Source organism: Pocillopora verrucosa, chromosome 6, assembly GCF_036669915.1.
Source record: "Pocillopora verrucosa isolate sample1 chromosome 6, ASM3666991v2, whole genome shotgun sequence".
Taxonomy (NCBI): domain Eukaryota; kingdom Metazoa; phylum Cnidaria; class Anthozoa; order Scleractinia; family Pocilloporidae; genus Pocillopora; species Pocillopora verrucosa.
The window spans coordinates 20,085,761-20,104,170 of NC_089317.1; the positions used below are offsets into that span (position 1 = coordinate 20,085,761).

Sequence of the window (18,410 nt, forward strand, 5' to 3'; positions counted from 1 at the left end):
AAAAGACATCACATTGTTTCAACGATTAGCTACTTTCATCTAGATATTGACTTATTTTCGAACTCAACTCAGCAATTGAAACTTGGATTCAAACACTTTGTAAAGTAGCCTGGTAAAACTGTTCCCGTGTGTCGCAATAAGAAAGCTTTCAATAGCGATCTGAATATTTTAATATTTCTAAAACTCCTTAAGATTAAGTAATTAGACAACAGAATGTATGTTCACTTAGGGGATCTTTCCTTAATGAGGGCGGCTTGAAAACGTGGGGCACTTATTGAAAGGCGTTCAGAATAGGAGAACCGTGACAACTTACCATCTTTACCGCTGCGTCAAGAATTGACAAAAACGAATATGCGTGCTTTAATTCCAGTATTAATCTCCATAACAAACTACTGGGCTTACCCAAGTAGCTGTTTTGAATGACCCACACATTAGTCGAGGATAAGAGGTGGAAACAGCCCAGCCCTGAGGCTAATTTCTCTCTCCTCCCCCTCCTGACTATCGTGAAAAGGGGGTAAGTTTTTAACGAAACAGTTACTGCAGTGGTAGAGGTATTACATGATAATTTGGTTTCATCAACTGAGTTGGTAATGTAAATTAGAGTTTCTAAAATTGACTTTTCGAGCGTCGGTCGTTTGAGGGATAAAAAGCCTTGAAAACGACGCGAGAAAAGAGTGAGTGAGGTGACCTTTTTTCATAAGTTTGATTGAATCAAGAGGGAGGTCCGAATGATAGCTATCAACATTTAAAGTGTTCATGTGCCTTAAACTGGGGTAAATAAGGTAAAATACTGCGATACTTTCGTCTTTGACGTTTCAAACGGCTGTAGATATAAGCGCAGTCGAGCCCGGCCCTTTGACTCAAATTGCGAGGTAGACAAAAAATCAATCGCAATTAAGTTTGCGTTCATTTGAGTACCCATCCAACTTTGTCTGGTCAGACTGTGCAAACGCAACTTATGTCGTTTTATAGTTGAGCAGAAGTCACCAAGGAGCTTCTCGGTTAATTTTGGTTTACCTTTCAAAGTCTGACAACTCATTTGAATTACAAATAATTTTTTAAATTAAAATTCATACCTGTGATCAGTCTTGCACGTGGAGAGAGCTTACGAAGTACAAGACATTTCATCTTCTACTTCAGCTTCTCTGAGGCCAGGAAACACGTTATTTAAACCTTATCACTTTGGATATCGTTGTTTTCGTTAAGCCAAATGTGTGTCCCTGCGAAACTGCGAACTCGAGTTGTTCGAGGCAGCAATTTAAATACGACGTCTATGATTGATGGTTGTCATTCTGTGACCAATTTTCTCAAGGTAAATAACATTCATAAAAAATATTTTTACGAAAATACGTTGCTTGATCCAAATACTAGTTGTTGCATGTTTTTCATAATTAATTGTATTACAAAGGTAAATGGAAAGGGGAAATTACTATCGTTGATGTGTAAGAAATATGCTCTCTGGCAGCCGCCATGACACAGGTCATGGCGAACATCATGGCTTTCGAGGCATCAGCGCCCTATTCGTACTTCGTTTTCAATTTTTTGATGGCATATCTACTCATTTGTCTCTTTTCTTTTCTTTTCTGTTCTTAGTCTTGTACTGAATACAGCTATTCATGCTGATAGTATTTTGACGTTGAATTTGTTTAAACGCACAATTCATAAGGGAGGGGGAGGGTGGAGGGGGAGGAGGTAGTGGTAGAGGGTAGGGGGTAGGGAAGACTGGGGGGCACCCTCATATATGCTATATAGGAACGTACCGTCCCAAAGAATATGGTTTTCAGCCGTCATTGTCTGAAAAGGGGCATAGATTTTGACCATTTTGATTTTAAATTTGGTATACTCTCAAAGGGAACCACGGGAGCCTTTAGACATTATTGGGAGTGGCAACCAAAATATATCATTCGAGAAACATTTTCGGGTAAAATGACCGAATTTCTTACCTCGGCAATAATGCTAAGTCGATATTGGATATGGATTTCAGAGACACTTTGAAAACTGCCGTAGAAAATAGTAAATTTTGGATTTACTGGATTTTTGGAGGACCTGGCTCCTTACGCCATCTATGATTATCAGGAGCTTATTACCTCCCCTCAGTTGAATGTAACAGTTCATTCATTCCTTAAACGCTGATAATATTAGATAACGAGTTGCAATCAAGTTCTTCTCTCTCTTTCCAAACTTTCATTTTTATTCTCAAAGTGCTTACCTATATAAAAGATAGGTGTGCATTTATTCTTAAAGTAGTAACTTGGTATTATCAACTGAGCAGAGTTGATAACGTAAATTGGCCACCCTAAATAGTTGTTTAGCTTTAAAACGCTTCACGGTGGCTAATTTACGTTTTCAACTCAGTTGATAATACTTAATTACTCTGTAATATTCTCCCACCGACGCTGCACTACAGTTTCTTAAACTTATACCCTTTGTTCTTAAAATGTTCCTCTCTTTAACTCTTCAGGACAGCGTCAAGAATAGAAGGATAAAAATCTGAAATTAAGAAATGAAAGAGAGGAAAGAGAAAAGGATAACATCATAAAAGGTTGGTTGCACTCTAACACTGGCATTCATGTTCCCCACACTTTTTTCTTTGCAATTCCTATGGCAACAAAAAGGAGAATTTATTTGACAATCTGGAGCTTTTAAATTAGTGATCATTTCCTTTATTCTCATCACCTTAACTTTTGATTCAAGGGTGATTGTGAAAGAAGAAATTAGAGGCCAAACACTCTAAGGGGTTTAAGGCTAAATGCGACTTGCAGTGATGTGCATGCAGCCCTGATAAACTGATCGAGCCATTCTAGTGCCCTGTATCTCTCGCTGGTAAACACCGATATCAGAGAAATACAGTTGGTTGAGTTATGACCATCCCTCTTAATAATAAGGGAGCGATCTCTTGATTGATCCTCGTTTTTCGTTTTTTTAATGATCACTTGGTCATTGGATTAAAATATCCTGTTGGCTTAGTTCAGTTCAGGACATTGAAACTACAAGTAAAAAATGTGTTGACTTAAATTCCATTTACCTGTTTGGACATCTGACATGTCTTATCTTTATCATAAAAAAAATATGTTTTACCTCGACATAGGTTTCCGTGTATTTACAAGATATTTCTTTTTTTTTTCTCTGATTATAAAGGCGGCGTGCTTAGGATGGGAACATAACGAGATCTGGAAATTCAAGCGAGCTGGGAAAGAAAAACAAGATAACTTCTGGCAAGGTTAGTCAGCGAGTTGATTGTTTTGACACATTTATTGTCTGCGCCTGTGGGTGTGGTTTGCATTTTTGAACGCTTAGAACTGAATGTAAAGAATATCTTAAGATTTAAAACTAGTCATTTTCAAATCTAGTTTCTGGTTAATGATTGGTTACTTAGATCTTCTCTGATTGAGGAAGTTTTCAATAACTTACAGCCACTTTTATTGTGTTGGTTGTGTCAAAGAGATTGCTGGTCGTTGTTACTCACTGTGTCCATTTGATCTACCAATTTAACTACGTCAACCTTTTAGCCAGTCAATAAAAAGCAATGAAAACTTACAATCTAATCGTTAAAGGTCTCAGATCTTGAGACTGGAACATTCAAATTTCAATATAATCCAAACGTTGATATCTTTCCATTTTTGTTTCCAAGAGTTTATTTACGTTACCGTCAATAAAAAGCAATAAAATAACCTGACTGTTAAATGTCTCACTTCTTGAGACTGAGGCAAGCATATTTTACTATGCATTAATTTTGTTATTTTAAAATACATATCTTTTTGGATAGTTCCATTTACATTTCTACAAAGTGTAATTGTCTTAAAATTTTTCCAGCAGATTGCAACCTCAGTCTACTAATTCAATAAAAACCTGGAAGCTTAATTGTTGAATATGTCCCAGCCTTAGAGGCTAAAGCCAAAATGAATGTGCTCAAAAGTTGATTTTTAGTGGTCAAATTTTTTTTTCGAATTTACAATTTTTTTTACTCTATTTAATACCTTGTTAGAGCAAATAAAAACTCGATGTGCTTAAAAAAAAATTATATTTTTAAAATTTCTTTTTATAAGATTGTCTAACTTTTTAAAGAAAAAAAGTTGTATTTTTTACCGTATTCAGTACATCAGCGCTTCATAGTAAAATCTTTTAGCTTTTGGGGCTAAGATCAAGTTAAGTGTGATCAATGTATTAGTTTTTCCAATTGTTTTCTATAATTTTTCGATCTTAGATCAGTTCGATGGTCTGATATTTTTCAATTAGGATTTCTCTTTGTAGCCTAACTGTTAAAGATTTGATTAAGTTCTTGAGTCAAATTTGATCTCTTGGAATTTCTTTTTGGATTTATCATGAATTTATCACTCCTGTAATTATTTTGTAATTCAAAGCTTCTTAGTAAATGAAGCAAAGGTATTAGAATATCAGGCAGTATCCTTATAAGATATGATATTTTTTAAATTATTTTTTGGAATTCTTATTTAGATCTCTGAATAAGAATATTGAATTTTTTTACTGAATGAGGGAAGACCATTAGAAGCTGATTAGAGAGTGACTTTTTTTTTTAGATCTAAACTGAAGTTCATTATACTCTAGTAATCAATATTTCTCAAAATACTTATTTTAGAATTCTCTTAATAGATTTCTGACGTTGTATTAAATAGTATACAAAGTGAGAACAGTTTTACTTAAGCTAATACCAACCTCAAGGCCTAATCGTCATGCATTTCTGCTCTTTAGGCTAAAACTAGATACAAAGGGTATGCTGAAAAAAATACATCTTTTTCTTGGAAAACTTCTTTAATTTATCATGAACTGACTGAGAACTACTTAAGAACCTTTAGAAAAAAATTTTGAATACCATTTGTAACAACAAATTTAGAGAGTATGCTTCAAAAATGAATACTTCCCAGTATGTTGGCTTAATCAATTTCTAAATTTTAGATGCGGGTTTTGATATCCAGTAATGAACATGTAGCTGAGTAAACTCTCGTGGCTAAAATGGAAATGAGAAAAAAAATTGCTCCAGGGAAATTTGATGCTAGTTCTATCCAGTGCATAATTCTGTACGGAGAAGAAAGGTCGGAAGTTATATCAGGTTGCTTCGGGCTTTTCAATCTACTTTCCTGTGCTTAGTTGGTAAAAATAATTGGGTAAAGATCTAAATCTTGAAGAAGTATCATTAGAGAAGTCGAGGATATGTGTTCAGTTTGGTACTGATCCAAAGCTGTTGGGATGTGCAGGTAGAAGTGTAATTGTTAGACACGAATTGTTAGACTCGAATTTGTTATGATAGTCGAGCTTCTTCACCAAGCATAGAAACATTAAACACTATCCTGCCACCCTAAGGTATCAAAATCTCAGGAACTTTATATCATATCTCGTTATCTAACTGTAGTATAAAACCAAGCAAATCTATCTTGCATGAAAAAAAACAAAACAAAACAAAAAACGAAACCAGTGAATTCATAAATGTTTGCAAGGAACGAATTTGTCAAAAGCAAAGGTCACTTGATTTCGATTTAGGGGCTTTTGGAAAGAATGAAATGTTCTCGTCAAAACGCCGTTAATGAGGTATTTTGGGCGAGCTCATTTTACCACTTAATTATCAGAGAATGATTTTAAAAATGCACGTAGTCACAGACATAGTTTGCAGCTTTTCATTCTTGTGTAGAAAATGTGTTCAGGAATCCACTTTTATTTTTATTTTATTTAACTACTCTAATTTTCCACACCAGGTTTTGTAGATCTTTACTCAGCGCAAAAAGAATCTTGCAAAACTAATTGTACTCTTTGACTTTTTTGGCCATGTCCGGTGAGAAAAATGAACATGAGTTTATTGTTTAATCATTAACTGATAGTAACAAGTTCATTTGAACGTCTATAAACTTGATTTATGCAATAATTCTTAGTCGAATTTTGAAGAGATCCCAGGAGAATAGCCGATGGCACTCAGAATATTCACAATTCAATGGCTCAATACCTAAGAGCAAATATTCACCTTGACCTCATCAGTGACTTCGGATTTATTTTAACAAAAAGAACAGAAAAGTACTCGAAATTTTTCAGAAATTGTGTTGAATCTATCCTTCAATACATGTTGCGTTTACTTACAGTCCATAGACACTTCAGTGTTTGAGTTCTAATTTATATTCGTCTAACAATGTTAAATAAGTGATCTGAAAACTTTTCAGCGTACGACTCACATTATTAAAAGCAACGATAAACTGTACAGCATTTGTTAATGTATCGTTTATTCTCCTTTTCTTGCAGACTGAGTGGTGAATAATTCCGATGCTTCGAGCATGATCCCAGCTAAAGACAAGATTAATATAGAAGGGCAAAGCAGATGCAATGCATTTTTCCCAAGAATACGACGAGTCCGAGAAAAGACTCATCTTCTAGAGCCGCTATGACGTGAAGCAAAACCTAAGCAAATGTCGTTTCGTGTTTTTTGGACGCTGGAAAAAAAATCAACGTCGAGGACTGTTCAAACATTCAATTTTTCTTGCCTAAAGAAACTGTACTTTAGGGTACGCATGCTCAATTTTCTTTATTCATTCTGGGAGTAACCTCTGTTCAAATGGATTAAATTTTCCCGCCAAAAGACTTGGAAAAAATACGGCGCTCACAAATACGCATGCGCCATATTTTTAAAAATATTGATTCTGTAAGTAACTTCCGCTAAAATGGGTTAATTTTCCCGCCAAAAAACTTAGGAAAAATACGGCGCCCAAAATACGCATGCGCCAATTTTTTTTTTCTTGTACAAGTGAAAAAATTTTAGGTACTAGAATTTTGTATTAATACTTGATCAATAAAATGAAGTTCTCAGTTCCTCTGAAGTCTTTTATTTTCTTTCACAGTAAACTACACAATATATGTTATGATAAATCATTTTATTTGTTTCAAATTCTCCTAAACAATAATTAATTACTTAAGTTATTTTCAATTCATTAATTTAAAAAGGTGTCCAGAAAAATTTTTCGTATATATACTAAGACTTTTGGCGGGAAAATTAGGATGAATTTGCACAGCGTTTCCCCTGGCAACTTTTTCAGCAAGAATTTTTAACAAGGTTTGCATAAAGTTTCCCACCAAAATATATTTCTACAGCATCTCGTGCAAAAAAATTGAAATTCACAAGGTCAATTCTTCTTTCAAAATAAAAATGTGATTTAAACTGAGGTAGTTAGGATTTGTTTCAAATTATAACTACTACAATTTCTTGCAGGAGATGAATTGTAAGAATTCAAACATAAAAGTACCATGGCAAGATCTAGAAAACTCGATCAGAAATATCGTCGAAATTAAATTTTCCTTCAGTGTTTGTTCGTTTGTTTTTGTACTCAATCCACTAACAGCTTGAGACTTGCCATGATGCTTTGTTAAAATGAAAGATCTTAAAAGCAGCTAGTTTTCGAATGTAACACAGGAAAGATTTTGAAATTGAATTCTTGGACCAATTTGAACAGAAAACCAATTTCATCAATTGTAACAGCAGATAGGATTTTTTTCGGTTTTCCACACAAGCTTACTCTGAGTCGTGTTCTTTTCTTAATCGAGTGAAAAAGTTGTCGTTTTGAATAAAAAGATAATCTGCATGGGCTTTTAAAAAGTATTGAAGATGAATCTATTTGAGAAGTAAAATTTAATGAATTTTCAAAGCATTCTCTCTCAATTAAAAGGGCAAAGTTTCCTTGAAATTTGGGTTTGCTGCAAATGCCAACAGATCTGCTGTTACAATTAAACTCCCCCCCCCCCCTTTTTTTATTGTGAAATTTTCACGGTAAATTCAGAAGTTCAAAGTTGAAAACCAACGAATTTTGTGAATTGCTTTATCTTTTGTCTGTATTCCTGTGTTGCATTGATTAATAGCATGAAAGATCTTCCACTTTGATAGTTATCTAACTACATTTCATTTTAAAACCCAATGCCTGGTTGAAAGAGCAAGTAAATATCTCTTACGTCCAGTTCAAACTAACTTTCAAAAACCAGCGAGAATTCAATGCTTTAAATAATTCATAGTGGAGATCACAAAACTATGCAATTCTTTTCAAGTTTTGAATAATTAATTTGCATTTTAGGCTTGCATGTTTTTCAAAGTTAACGTGCTTTTTCACGAATTTGCAACAACTAAGAGCAAAGATTTATACAATTTTCTAAATTCCCCTCTTTGTCGTCATTTAATGAGAAAGTATTACTAAATAAACAATTTAAAACACAAGATTTAATCTCTATCATTGTTTCAAGAAAAAAAAAGAATCCGCACTTAAGTTTTATTTTGGTACCGCCTGTGCAAACAAAGCAATACTTGAAATGTGTTGTAATTTTGTTCGAAAATTTAATGAGAAAAGACGATAATGCTTTTGGATAACGGCCAAGTATTGGCAATTTTCTTCTGCGCAATTCATTAATAAACAGATCAGCATGAAGGTATGAATTTTTGTCCTTTCAATTCGACAGCATTATTCCACAGTTAGCGAAAACAAATTGGCATCTTTATTTCATGAAATAAATTTTCTTGCGAGACTAAAATCGATAATTTCTGTTTCTGTGCTAATTAAGTCTGAAGGTCTTGTTCATTCATTATCTGTATCATTCTTCTTAACACTGCTTTTCGTTCAATCTGAAAGCCATTATTTCACGTCCAATTTGGGATAGTTTTTTCAACAATCAATCGCTTCTGCAATTGACAGTCTATATTGCATCGAAATTATCTGGAAACATCTCGAACCTGTCTATGTAACGACAAATTTTATCTTAAGAGGTTTTTGGAAGCAATTCTAACCAGGCATTTGAGTTTAAAGATATAATTTCCAAAGTGGCCAGCTAACCCTAAGCAATTACTGGTAAAGTTGAGAAGCGCTGTTCATTGTTATTATTTTTTCTACTGCTATTAGAAGTATTCTTTCCTAAATTGGCAAACCAGCTTTCCAAAGTCAGTCCTTGGAGTTGTAAGTTTTGTTAGTTAATCATTTTCTAGAGAAGAGTCCATGTGAGTCCATGTTGAAAAGGTAGGATTCATTCCATTTATGTCATAATTTAAATTCTTATTTAGTTTTTGACTGAGCTCTACATGTATAGTGCCACCTTAACGAATATCAACTACTTGCGACATCAACTGAGATGCAATTGTGATACTGACTGTTAAGTAGACAAACAATGAGCGATCAGTCCGATCCGTCCCACGAAGTCAACTTTTTTGTTTCAGTTTTCTGTGGTCAAGTTTATGCATAAATGTCCAGTGGTTACTTTTAGGGATGTAACGGGGTTTTCTAGGCAAGATTTCCGCATAGCCAGTCTCATTCTTTAATATGCATACAGTTCTGGAAAAACAAAACGGCGAAAACAATTGATCACGCTTGGGACTACGGTTTTTTTTAGATCAGTATGACCAGTATGGGACTGTAGAGAGATCTTTCTATTTTCTGCCGTAAACTAGACCAGATTGAAATGGAAAGGGAAATCAGAATGTATCATACGATCGCTCAGGGTCTGCAGAACAATCTGCACCAATGCAAAATTATCCAAAAGTGGTGGCCAGATGCAAACTAATCACTTACCACGCAATTATTTCCTAGCAGAATATGAATATAAATGAGACACTTGACGAGGAGTAGAATTCTTACCAAAAAGGAACTTAGACGGCCACCACTTTTGCTACGATTAGTTAAAAATTTTGAAGTTCTTATCTCTGTTATACCCTTCTTGAAGAATCCTCTTAAATATTCTGTGATTTCCACGTCTTCTCGTGCCACATTCTTTTTCCTTCAATCCTTCTAACGGCACTCCTCGTTCTGAAATATAAATCGTGGACACGTTTAGAGACTGCTTTATGATTTAAATCTGCACAAAAACTAGGAAAACACAACTAATGACAACATGCAATCTAGAGAGCTTTGAAATAAATGTTGCAATATTTTTATATTTTTTTAAAGTTCTGCTAATGGCGATGGGATTTGATTTACAAAGCACCAAGTGAAGACGTAAAGGCGTTCAGCTACACATTTACATCCCCACTCTAATATGTATCTGTATATGTATAACACACAGCAATAAATTCTCGTGACAGTCATCACATTTCTTCTAATACAAAGGTCGACTCTCTCACTCAATCGACCTTCGAGTTCAAGTGCGGCTTAAACTAAACAATGGACACGACTCGTTTGAAATTACGACTCCTTCAAGTTTCTTTGTGAGATTTGGGTAAAAATTTTCGAGAAATGCTCACCTCTTGTTCTTGTAACATACGACTGCTTTCAGTTGCTCTTCTTTACAGCTCAAGCATGTTCTTGTTCCTTCCAGAATGCAACTTTACCTTCAGCACCAAAAACGGCACGTCTTAACCCCACTGCAGGCAACGTGGTTTGCTGAAAGTTCTAAAAATTTCTAATGAATATGGATTAACAACCCCAGCCAGTGATCGGCTGATACGTCACAGATTGGCACGGAGTTTTTTTGGCACGCTCAGCCAGCTTACATGTAAATCAGGAGTAAAGAAAGGCGTGGTGTGTATTGAATTTGCATGTGAGAAGAGGAAAAAAAGATCAACTATGACAACATCGCAGGATTTGTTTGTTTGTTTGTTTGTTTTTGCCAGGAACTTGTCGGAAACTGTAACCAAATTAAAGGAAAAAGTACAGCTTAACTTTATTTTCACGCGGTTCTTATAAATTGATAAATTTCAAAATCATATTTAATAAACGGATCTAGTAAGGGACCGGTCATTATTTATCGCCTGGGGGGGGTCGGAGTATTTTTGTTGTCACATCGGAGCATTTACCTGATCCCCCCGTAGAGTATCTAGTTTTTTAGAGATCCCCCTTATCGGTAGTGGAAAGTTTCATGATCCCCCCCCCCCCCTTTTCTCCCAGCCACCGCCAAATAACTTTTTGAATATGCAAGTGATATTTTAATAGTGGTACTTACGTCTCATGGACCTTGAACCACAACGGTAAATATTTGCTCGTCAGATACGAACTGAATTGTCGAGGAAGTGCCAATCTCAGGCTGTTCATCCAAATCCACGAAAACATAGTCATCGTTGCTCTCTGCCTCTCCACTTTCGGATTCTTCATCCTCGGATTCCACGTCATCTTCATCACTCAACAGTTCTTCTGTTATCACAGTCTCTTTATTCTGTCGGTAATAGTGACATCGAATGGCCTTCACTTTGTCAAGTTTCCGACCCACAGTCGTCAAACCATGCTTGTTGAGATACAGGTCTAGTTCTCTTACCCGCAACTTTTCAACTTTGCCACCCTCGATGAGGTTATCCCATTGAAAGTCCTTGTACGTTCGTTCGGCCTCTTGCCTTCTTCGCTCCTGAGCTGCTCTTGTTCTGATGTCCTTTCGGATCTCAATATCCTTCAAATGATTAACATATGCATATACAAGGCGAATCAAAGCAAAGAGGAACAAGCAGTGAAGGTATTGAGTTATCGTTTCTTAGATGATTATTTTGAAGGCCTCTATAAAATAATTGGCTTGTGCTTCAAACCAGCCATGAACAAATAACGTAAGGCAACATGGTGCATAATTTGTAACGCAATCCTTAACAAACATTTATTATGTGATCGGTAGGTGTTACGTCCGCCAGTGCTCCCAAGAAGCGCAAGCAGGCGATTTTGTCATTTAGACGCTCCGGGCAACTACAAGTCCTGAGGAACGACTCAGCACCAGAAAAGAAGCCGTGGGAAAAATATCTTCTTCCCAACCCACACACAGAAAGGCTGAAATTCTACAATAGTGTTTTACCGCAGATTTATGAATCTTCATTCGTGAGTAAACAAGCCGGTTTCAAACAGTATCTCCTCGAGCAACAGCAAATGCGTTGGCAGTTAAACACAAAGATAAAAGCCCTTTCCGATAAAGAAAACAACTTGCTTAGAAACGAGAATTGGGGAGTGTGCCAAAACATCACGAAGTTCATGTCAGGCGTGGATGGATGTAAGGGCAGTGGTGATGTGGCGAAGTGTGAGTCCTCCTTGACCACTGTCAATGAGGCCTTTAATTCAGCATCCGATTTGCTCTCATTTATCGACAACAGACGAAAGAACCTTTATACAGAAGAGCATACCTTAAGGTCGTTTGCAAGTGATGAGCTCAAATATTTCCAGGAAGCTCAAGAGCGAGTGAAGGCCATACACCAAGAACTGCAGAAAGCCTCCAATGCGCTCACGACCACCCTCATGAGCTTGAAGAGAAAGTTCCCATCTCCCATGGGGAACAACGGCCAATCCCGAAGAAAAAAAGAAAACAAGAGAAAAGTGAAAAAAATCAAGGAGAAAAGGTTGCATCAGCGAGCAGCAATTCTCCTAGAAAAACTTACCTCAAAAGAGGTAGCTAAAGAGGTTTTCGATTCACTCGAAAAGAATACTTACAAATGTGTCTCAAGTATTAATGCAGGATTCACTGCGAGATTTGTCAAGCGTCTCCACCTGGATCCTCTGCTATGGCTTTTGGAAAGAGGCGTGTTTGAAACAGAGCTGGCACGCAATTTGAAAGTGGTAGTGGCCAGAATGAACGAAGAGAATAGCAGTAATGGTGCTGAAAAAGGGTCAAGTTCGGGCGAGGATTCAGATGAATCTGACCAGGAGACTGTGCAAGAGCCAGTGGAGAGGGCTGCCGAAGATTCTGACACGGAAGCGGAACAAGATACAGCCTCACCAAAATAAACACTTTTTTATTTGTTGTTTTCATTCGGCCGCGTATTAAAATAATGAAAGTTTATGATTTTAGATTACGATTCTCTATAAAACAAACTGAAACGTTATGAAACAATTTTGAGCAATTGTAAGTATTCCATTCTCAAAATCTTGATTACCTTTCTAATTTAGATCGTGCCTGAATAAAAACGTGTATGTAAGACTACGATAGTGATTCTTTTTTACAAAATGGAGGGTCTGTAAAAGGGTTTGGGTTTTGTGTCTGGGCTAGAATAGAGTTTATATAATACAAAATACAACTGAACGTGGTCTTGAATATATGGTTGGGGGTTTAGAGTCCCAGCGGCAAATCCTACCAAAGTATTTACAAATGCAATCACCCGGGGTCCCGGCGCGACCTAAAATTCCTTTTTTTTGGTCTGATCCCCCCCATTATGCTTGTCAATTACGGCTGATCCCCCCTAAAGGTCTTCAAAAAACCATGTGATCCCCCCCTAAATACTCCGACCCCCCCCCAGGCGATAAATAATGACCGATCCCTAAGTTAACCAGATAAATTTCTCTCTTAATCGCCATCTTCAGATTTTTTTTAGTCTGACCTTAGGCCGTGTATTACGTTTTTATTGCATTCCAAACATTATATTTTATTTAGTCAGAATGTGACAGCACAAAAACAAAAGATTAGGCGCGCACTGTCAAAGGACTCCCGGCATAAACTAAAGCACTTCAGTCATAGCTAGCTTTCCTTACCTTTCAACCCAACCAAGCCAAAATGAAGTAAATATATCAACGGGTTGTTCTCTTGTAGCGATATATGGAGATGACGCTTTGTTATTTACCCATGAGGGAAAAATAGACTGAAATAATCCCGGCACTGTTATTCTCCTCTAAAGGAGAGGCGAGATCAGTTAGCACAAGGCACTTTTGATTCAAGATGAAAGATGTAAAACAAAGAGAACACGCAGTTATTTTGCTCAGGATGAAACGCAAAATAAACAGAGGGCGCTGTAGTTTTTCTCATCCAGAGACAACGCACTTGGTTATTATTGCTAAAGTGGCGAGATTAAAGATCGTTAAAAGGCTGTAGTAAAAAAAAAAAGAGAAAAAGAAAAAAAGGGGAATGGATTAAGGTTCGAAACTGTTACACACATTGACTTGCAACTTGCCAGTGCTGTGTAATAAATTAAGTGGTTGAGCTTACTTATAACATGAACCCCACGACGGTCTTCAACACAAGTTCTATACCTAATTCCAATGTTCGACTTGTCTTTGAGAGGAACGAGAGCCTTCGAGGGAATTGTTTTCCAGTAAATATTCTAGACAACCACTCAAAACGTTTACTCGGCTAGATGGCTGCTTGATTTGTACTCTGTTGGAGCCAAAACTAATCATATTTTATGCTCTCTTGAACCAAAACGATTACGTTAAATGCTTTTGAATAGTGGCATTTAAACTTAAGAGTGTGGCCGCTGACAAAACATGCTTGTCAAAATCATCGGGGCCTGTCCCGCTTTTGTCACTCCCTGAAAAGTTTCACTCAACATCATCCAAATCTTGTTCGGTGGAACAAACACATGCGGTGAAGCCAGATAGAAAATGCAGCTATTGGAGCAAGCGCTTTTACGGTAAACAGGGTGCGCTATACTTGATGGTTAAGTAGCGATTGCTACAGGCCACCCAGAACAACCTGATCAAGCTTTACCGCTTTAGGAAGGAGAGGACAAACTCCCGTGGGTACCATGGGAAAGTATGGGGGGGGGGGGAAAGAGGGAGCTAATTCACCGAGGCCCTAAGAACCTGACCCCGTTGAATAAAACATCCTGTTTATTTCGCTACCATGTTTCAGTCATAATTGTAAAAATGTTGGTTTACCAACCTTTGCAAGGTTGGAAATAAGATTCAAAAACAGTTGTTAGAGACACATATACATACCTCAGTTCAAAGCATTCGGCCCAGACAAACGACTCTTTCAAGACATTAAATAGTAAAATTGCAAATGCAAACCTTGACTCAACATCCCAAAATTGTATTATGACTGGGAACGCATACCCGTTTAGCCCCCCCCCCCCAAACCCCTATATTCCCTGGCTTCTCCCCTCCCCCTCTTTCCCGGCCTCGCCTCCCTCTTTCCCACCTTCTCTCCAGGGAAACGTTTTTTGTTTGTTTGTTGCCACGTAACACAAGCCACATTTCGGTTTAAGGACGACTTTATTTACCAAACTAGTCTCTACATTATATCATTTGACAATAAATAACATCGATGGTCGACACCGAAAAATTTTGCATTTTAATCGAAATTCATTTTGTAATTGATATTAATTGATGTACCATCCACAATTAAAATTTAAATTTTTTTAATATTTCACATTGTTATTTACAATTATAAATAACATTTGTGACGTAGTATCCAGAATTGAACTGAAGCAGAGGAAACTTCAACTCTACTTTGCGTCGGTTAATATTCTAAATTATATAAATGCAATCAAACAAATAATCTGAGTGTAGGAATAGGGGAAAAACCTCAGTGATAAAATTAACAAGTTTTCTGGAAAAATAGCTTTTAGTTGCGCTTCATCTACCATTCTATTTCAACTTTTCTGTCAGCCATAATAATATGAAAAGGTACACGGATCCAAAAACTTTGTTAAGAAGAATAAACTGAAATCTCGGCCGTGGCGAGATGGTATCAAAGTTACTTATTTCTTCTATGAAATATTTGACTCATTCTTGTCGGAAAATTTATCTCGTGTTAATAAATACATGCACCGGAAGGAGACATCCTGAATTCCTTAACAAGGAAGGAAAATTATGACTAATGAATGCCTTACGATCTTGAGTTAAATCTGAATAATATTTCCCGATCTTTACACGCTTTATCTTGTTTTCACGACCTCGTTCAAACTGTTGCATTTAATTTGTAAAAATATGGTTACATTATCCACGCCTTAATAAATTTATCATCTTTATCATCTTAATCAAATAAAGAATTTCTCGACGCAATTACATTTAATAGAAGCCGAGATAGAATTTTTCATGAAAATAAAGCTCTGTTCATTGCTTTTACGTGATCTACCGTTTATCTTTGCAACAAAAACCGAGGAAAGGTACATCACGTGATCATTATCTGATTGGTTTTTCACTTGCATCCGATTGGCTGCGTTGCCAGCGCATGTTTTCTTTTCTTTTCTTTCATGTCAATCAATAAGACAAGAAGGCTAGAAAAACAGAAATTGAAAACAAATACTATGTGCACGGTATACCAACGCAAAGGACTGCTCTGATTGAAAGAAAACCACACCTTTTCTACCTCTCCTATATTCTCATTTCATTCAAATCCGAAATACTATTTTCAGAGCTATAAGGATTTTTTTTGTTTTCTTCATAAAACGACATACCCTTAAATTGCGGGTAACAATTTCTTAACACAACTTTAAGTATTTCATATTCTGGTTACTCTCTGTTTACTCTCACCCTCAGCACAATTTTGTTACGTAAAAGATGTCCAGCGGTAGACGTAACTGCTCCAACCTCCTCCTTCCTCGCCTGGTTCATTTTCAGCTCCTACAGAAAAAAGCACTTGAAGTCATGGAGCGAGAAGGATTAAACCTTTAACTTCCATGCGTGACCAAAACAGAATTTCTCCTAACAATATGTATATATCCAATATCAAGGAGACAAGTGGTAAGAATAGAGTAAAATATGAATTAGAAGATTATTAGTAGATCCACAGCCAAATTCTCCAAACTAACAGCAGAAGAATAGCACGGCAGACATAAAGGAGAATTACCACCGAGATCTAGGGAGTGAAAGGGTAACCTTCCTCGCATTTCGGCTTCTGATTGTTCTCTGCAAAGTGTGAATTGTTGCCCTCAGAAAAAACGACGGTTGAAAACAGCATCAGTTGTTTTTACGGGTTCAAACAAAGAACTAGCTTTGCTTCCGTGTTTCAACCCTTGTCGTATGAAGGTACGGTCAAGAATGAAACAGGTCGTAAAACGTGTGCATTGTAAACCGTATATGTGATGCGGAAGAGCCTGATTTGGAGATGCAAAAGCTTTGGTATAAATTCATTTTTAAAGTGACTTCATGTATCCACATCATACCTCGCGCAAGTTGAACTATCAATTCCTTCTCGTCCTGACTGAGCTTCAACATGGTGGTGAGGACTGGAACTAAGTGTTCCCGTTCATTCGGACGACACTTAAGGAACTGTAATATGACATTCTTCATATACTCTAAGTTTGCAGACTCTTTCTCTCGCTCCTGGTTTCTTTCGAGTCTTAAAAACAGAATTAAAAGTAACGAATTCATAAGTAACGACAAAGACAATAACTATAACGAGAGGGAGGAGAGGGAGAGGAAAGTAACAAGGTTACATTCACCATCCACCTCACGCTTCGTTGTCCACTAATTCCAGGTCGAATTTGATTTGGATCGTTGGATTTTTCAGTATCTAACATGCTGGTTTGAGGCAAGAAAGTTATGACGGTATGGCATAGGAGCTAATAAAAGAAGTGAAACAAAAGTCTTCACCGCAATTCAACTTAAACACTCGGACTCTAACGGCTTATTTAAATACCTTCTTATCTCTTCCTTTAACACCTTCGCCTGCTCTGACAGTCTCATGGAATTCGCTTCACTCTCACGCAATAACTGAAGAAAAAAATTAGACTCTGAATTTCATTCTTAACAGGATGTTCAGGACAATTCGTCACCAACACGTTAGCATTGACCGCTGTCCCAGCAGAACATCTTGAATAAGAAATTGAGATGACTGAAGAGGACAAATTACAAAATACATTGAAAGAATAGGGACCATTCCCAGTTTTCCTTATCTCGTAGAATACTATTCGGAGTAGAACTATTCTTGAAAACGGAGGTTCGTTCCTTATTGGCTTTCTGTCCACACATATCCAGTGAAAACAGTCAGCGAAACTGCATCTTGTAAAAACATTCTGCAAAGTGCACAATACTGCGGATGCTCTTAAGCTGTGTTCGAGTAGACTGATTAAAAAGGATGACGTCACAATCAACACAAACGGCGCAAATATGGAAGTAAGGCAGGTAATTCATTTTTGATCAACCCCCCTCCCATAACCTCCTGCTCCATCACTGTCGAATGCTTTTCCATCAAAGACAGTAGCGTTTTTTAGATGTCTGAAAACGATGCATATTCACCACATCAAGAACACGGACAAGAAACCAACGGGTTTAACTATCTTCGATTTCAAAAACATGATAGGATGTTTCCCAACACAACCATTCTAGTGGTAATTCAGAGTACAATACGAACCAAACAAGATCTCAATAAACACTGTGTTACCTCGGTCAGATGTTCCACTTTCTTGTTGGCAGTTGCAATGTTCGAGAGTAGCAGATTTTCGTCCAGGGGAGGACCTCTCAGTGCTAGAACGAAAAAAAAGAGCCACAAGAATAAAAGTCATTAGTTTTGATCTTTTAAACGCAGATTTCCAACATATTTGTGTGCACAAAAGTTTTGAGCTTTTCTATAGTACCCACCTTCATCTCTTGGAGAAGTAGGAGTAGTCGGAGACGTTGGAGAAAGGATCTTCTCAAGAGTTGAGGCGATGGTCGGTGTCACTGGAGTGGTAGGAGTAGAATTGACCTAGAAAAAATTAAAAGTCTTCTTTTTTTACACATCACACTACGTCTCACAACAATGGGTCAAACTTGGCTGAGTGATGCTGTGTCCAACTTGCGCAGCAGATTTTCTTTTCTTTTTTCATGGACAATTTAATTGGATAAAAT

The 18,410-nt window shown here is 36.9% G+C and overlaps 1 protein-coding gene and 1 long non-coding RNA gene across 5 annotated transcripts in view; one reads left to right on the forward strand and one right to left on the reverse strand.

Annotated features, from left to right (window-relative positions):
• The first annotated feature begins 1,086 nt into the window (after positions 1–1,086).
• Positions 1,087–6,713, forward strand: LOC131792438 (uncharacterized). The gene is made up of 4 exons (XR_009340850.2): positions 1,087–1,312; positions 2,462–2,542; positions 3,139–3,220; positions 6,244–6,713. It is a non-coding gene; the product is annotated as an uncharacterized lncRNA (long non-coding RNA).
• An 8,134-nt stretch (positions 6,714–14,847) lies between these two features.
• Positions 14,848–18,410, reverse strand: part of LOC131793123 (GRIP and coiled-coil domain-containing protein 2) — a 45,620-nt gene continuing 42,057 nt past the window's right edge. For all 4 annotated transcript variants that reach the window (XM_066168182.1, XM_066168181.1, XM_059110523.2 and 1 more), the window contains 5 exons: positions 18,162–18,267; positions 17,965–18,047; positions 17,221–17,294; positions 16,745–16,920; positions 14,848–16,202 (listed from right to left, as the gene is read on the reverse strand). In XM_066168182.1, the coding sequence (XP_066024279.1) occupies positions 16,129–16,202; positions 16,745–16,920; positions 17,221–17,294; positions 17,965–18,047; positions 18,162–18,267 (513 nt within the window). In that variant the 3' untranslated portion in view covers positions 14,848–16,128. The remainder of the gene's footprint in view (positions 16,203–16,744; positions 16,921–17,220; positions 17,295–17,964; positions 18,048–18,161; positions 18,268–18,410) is intronic.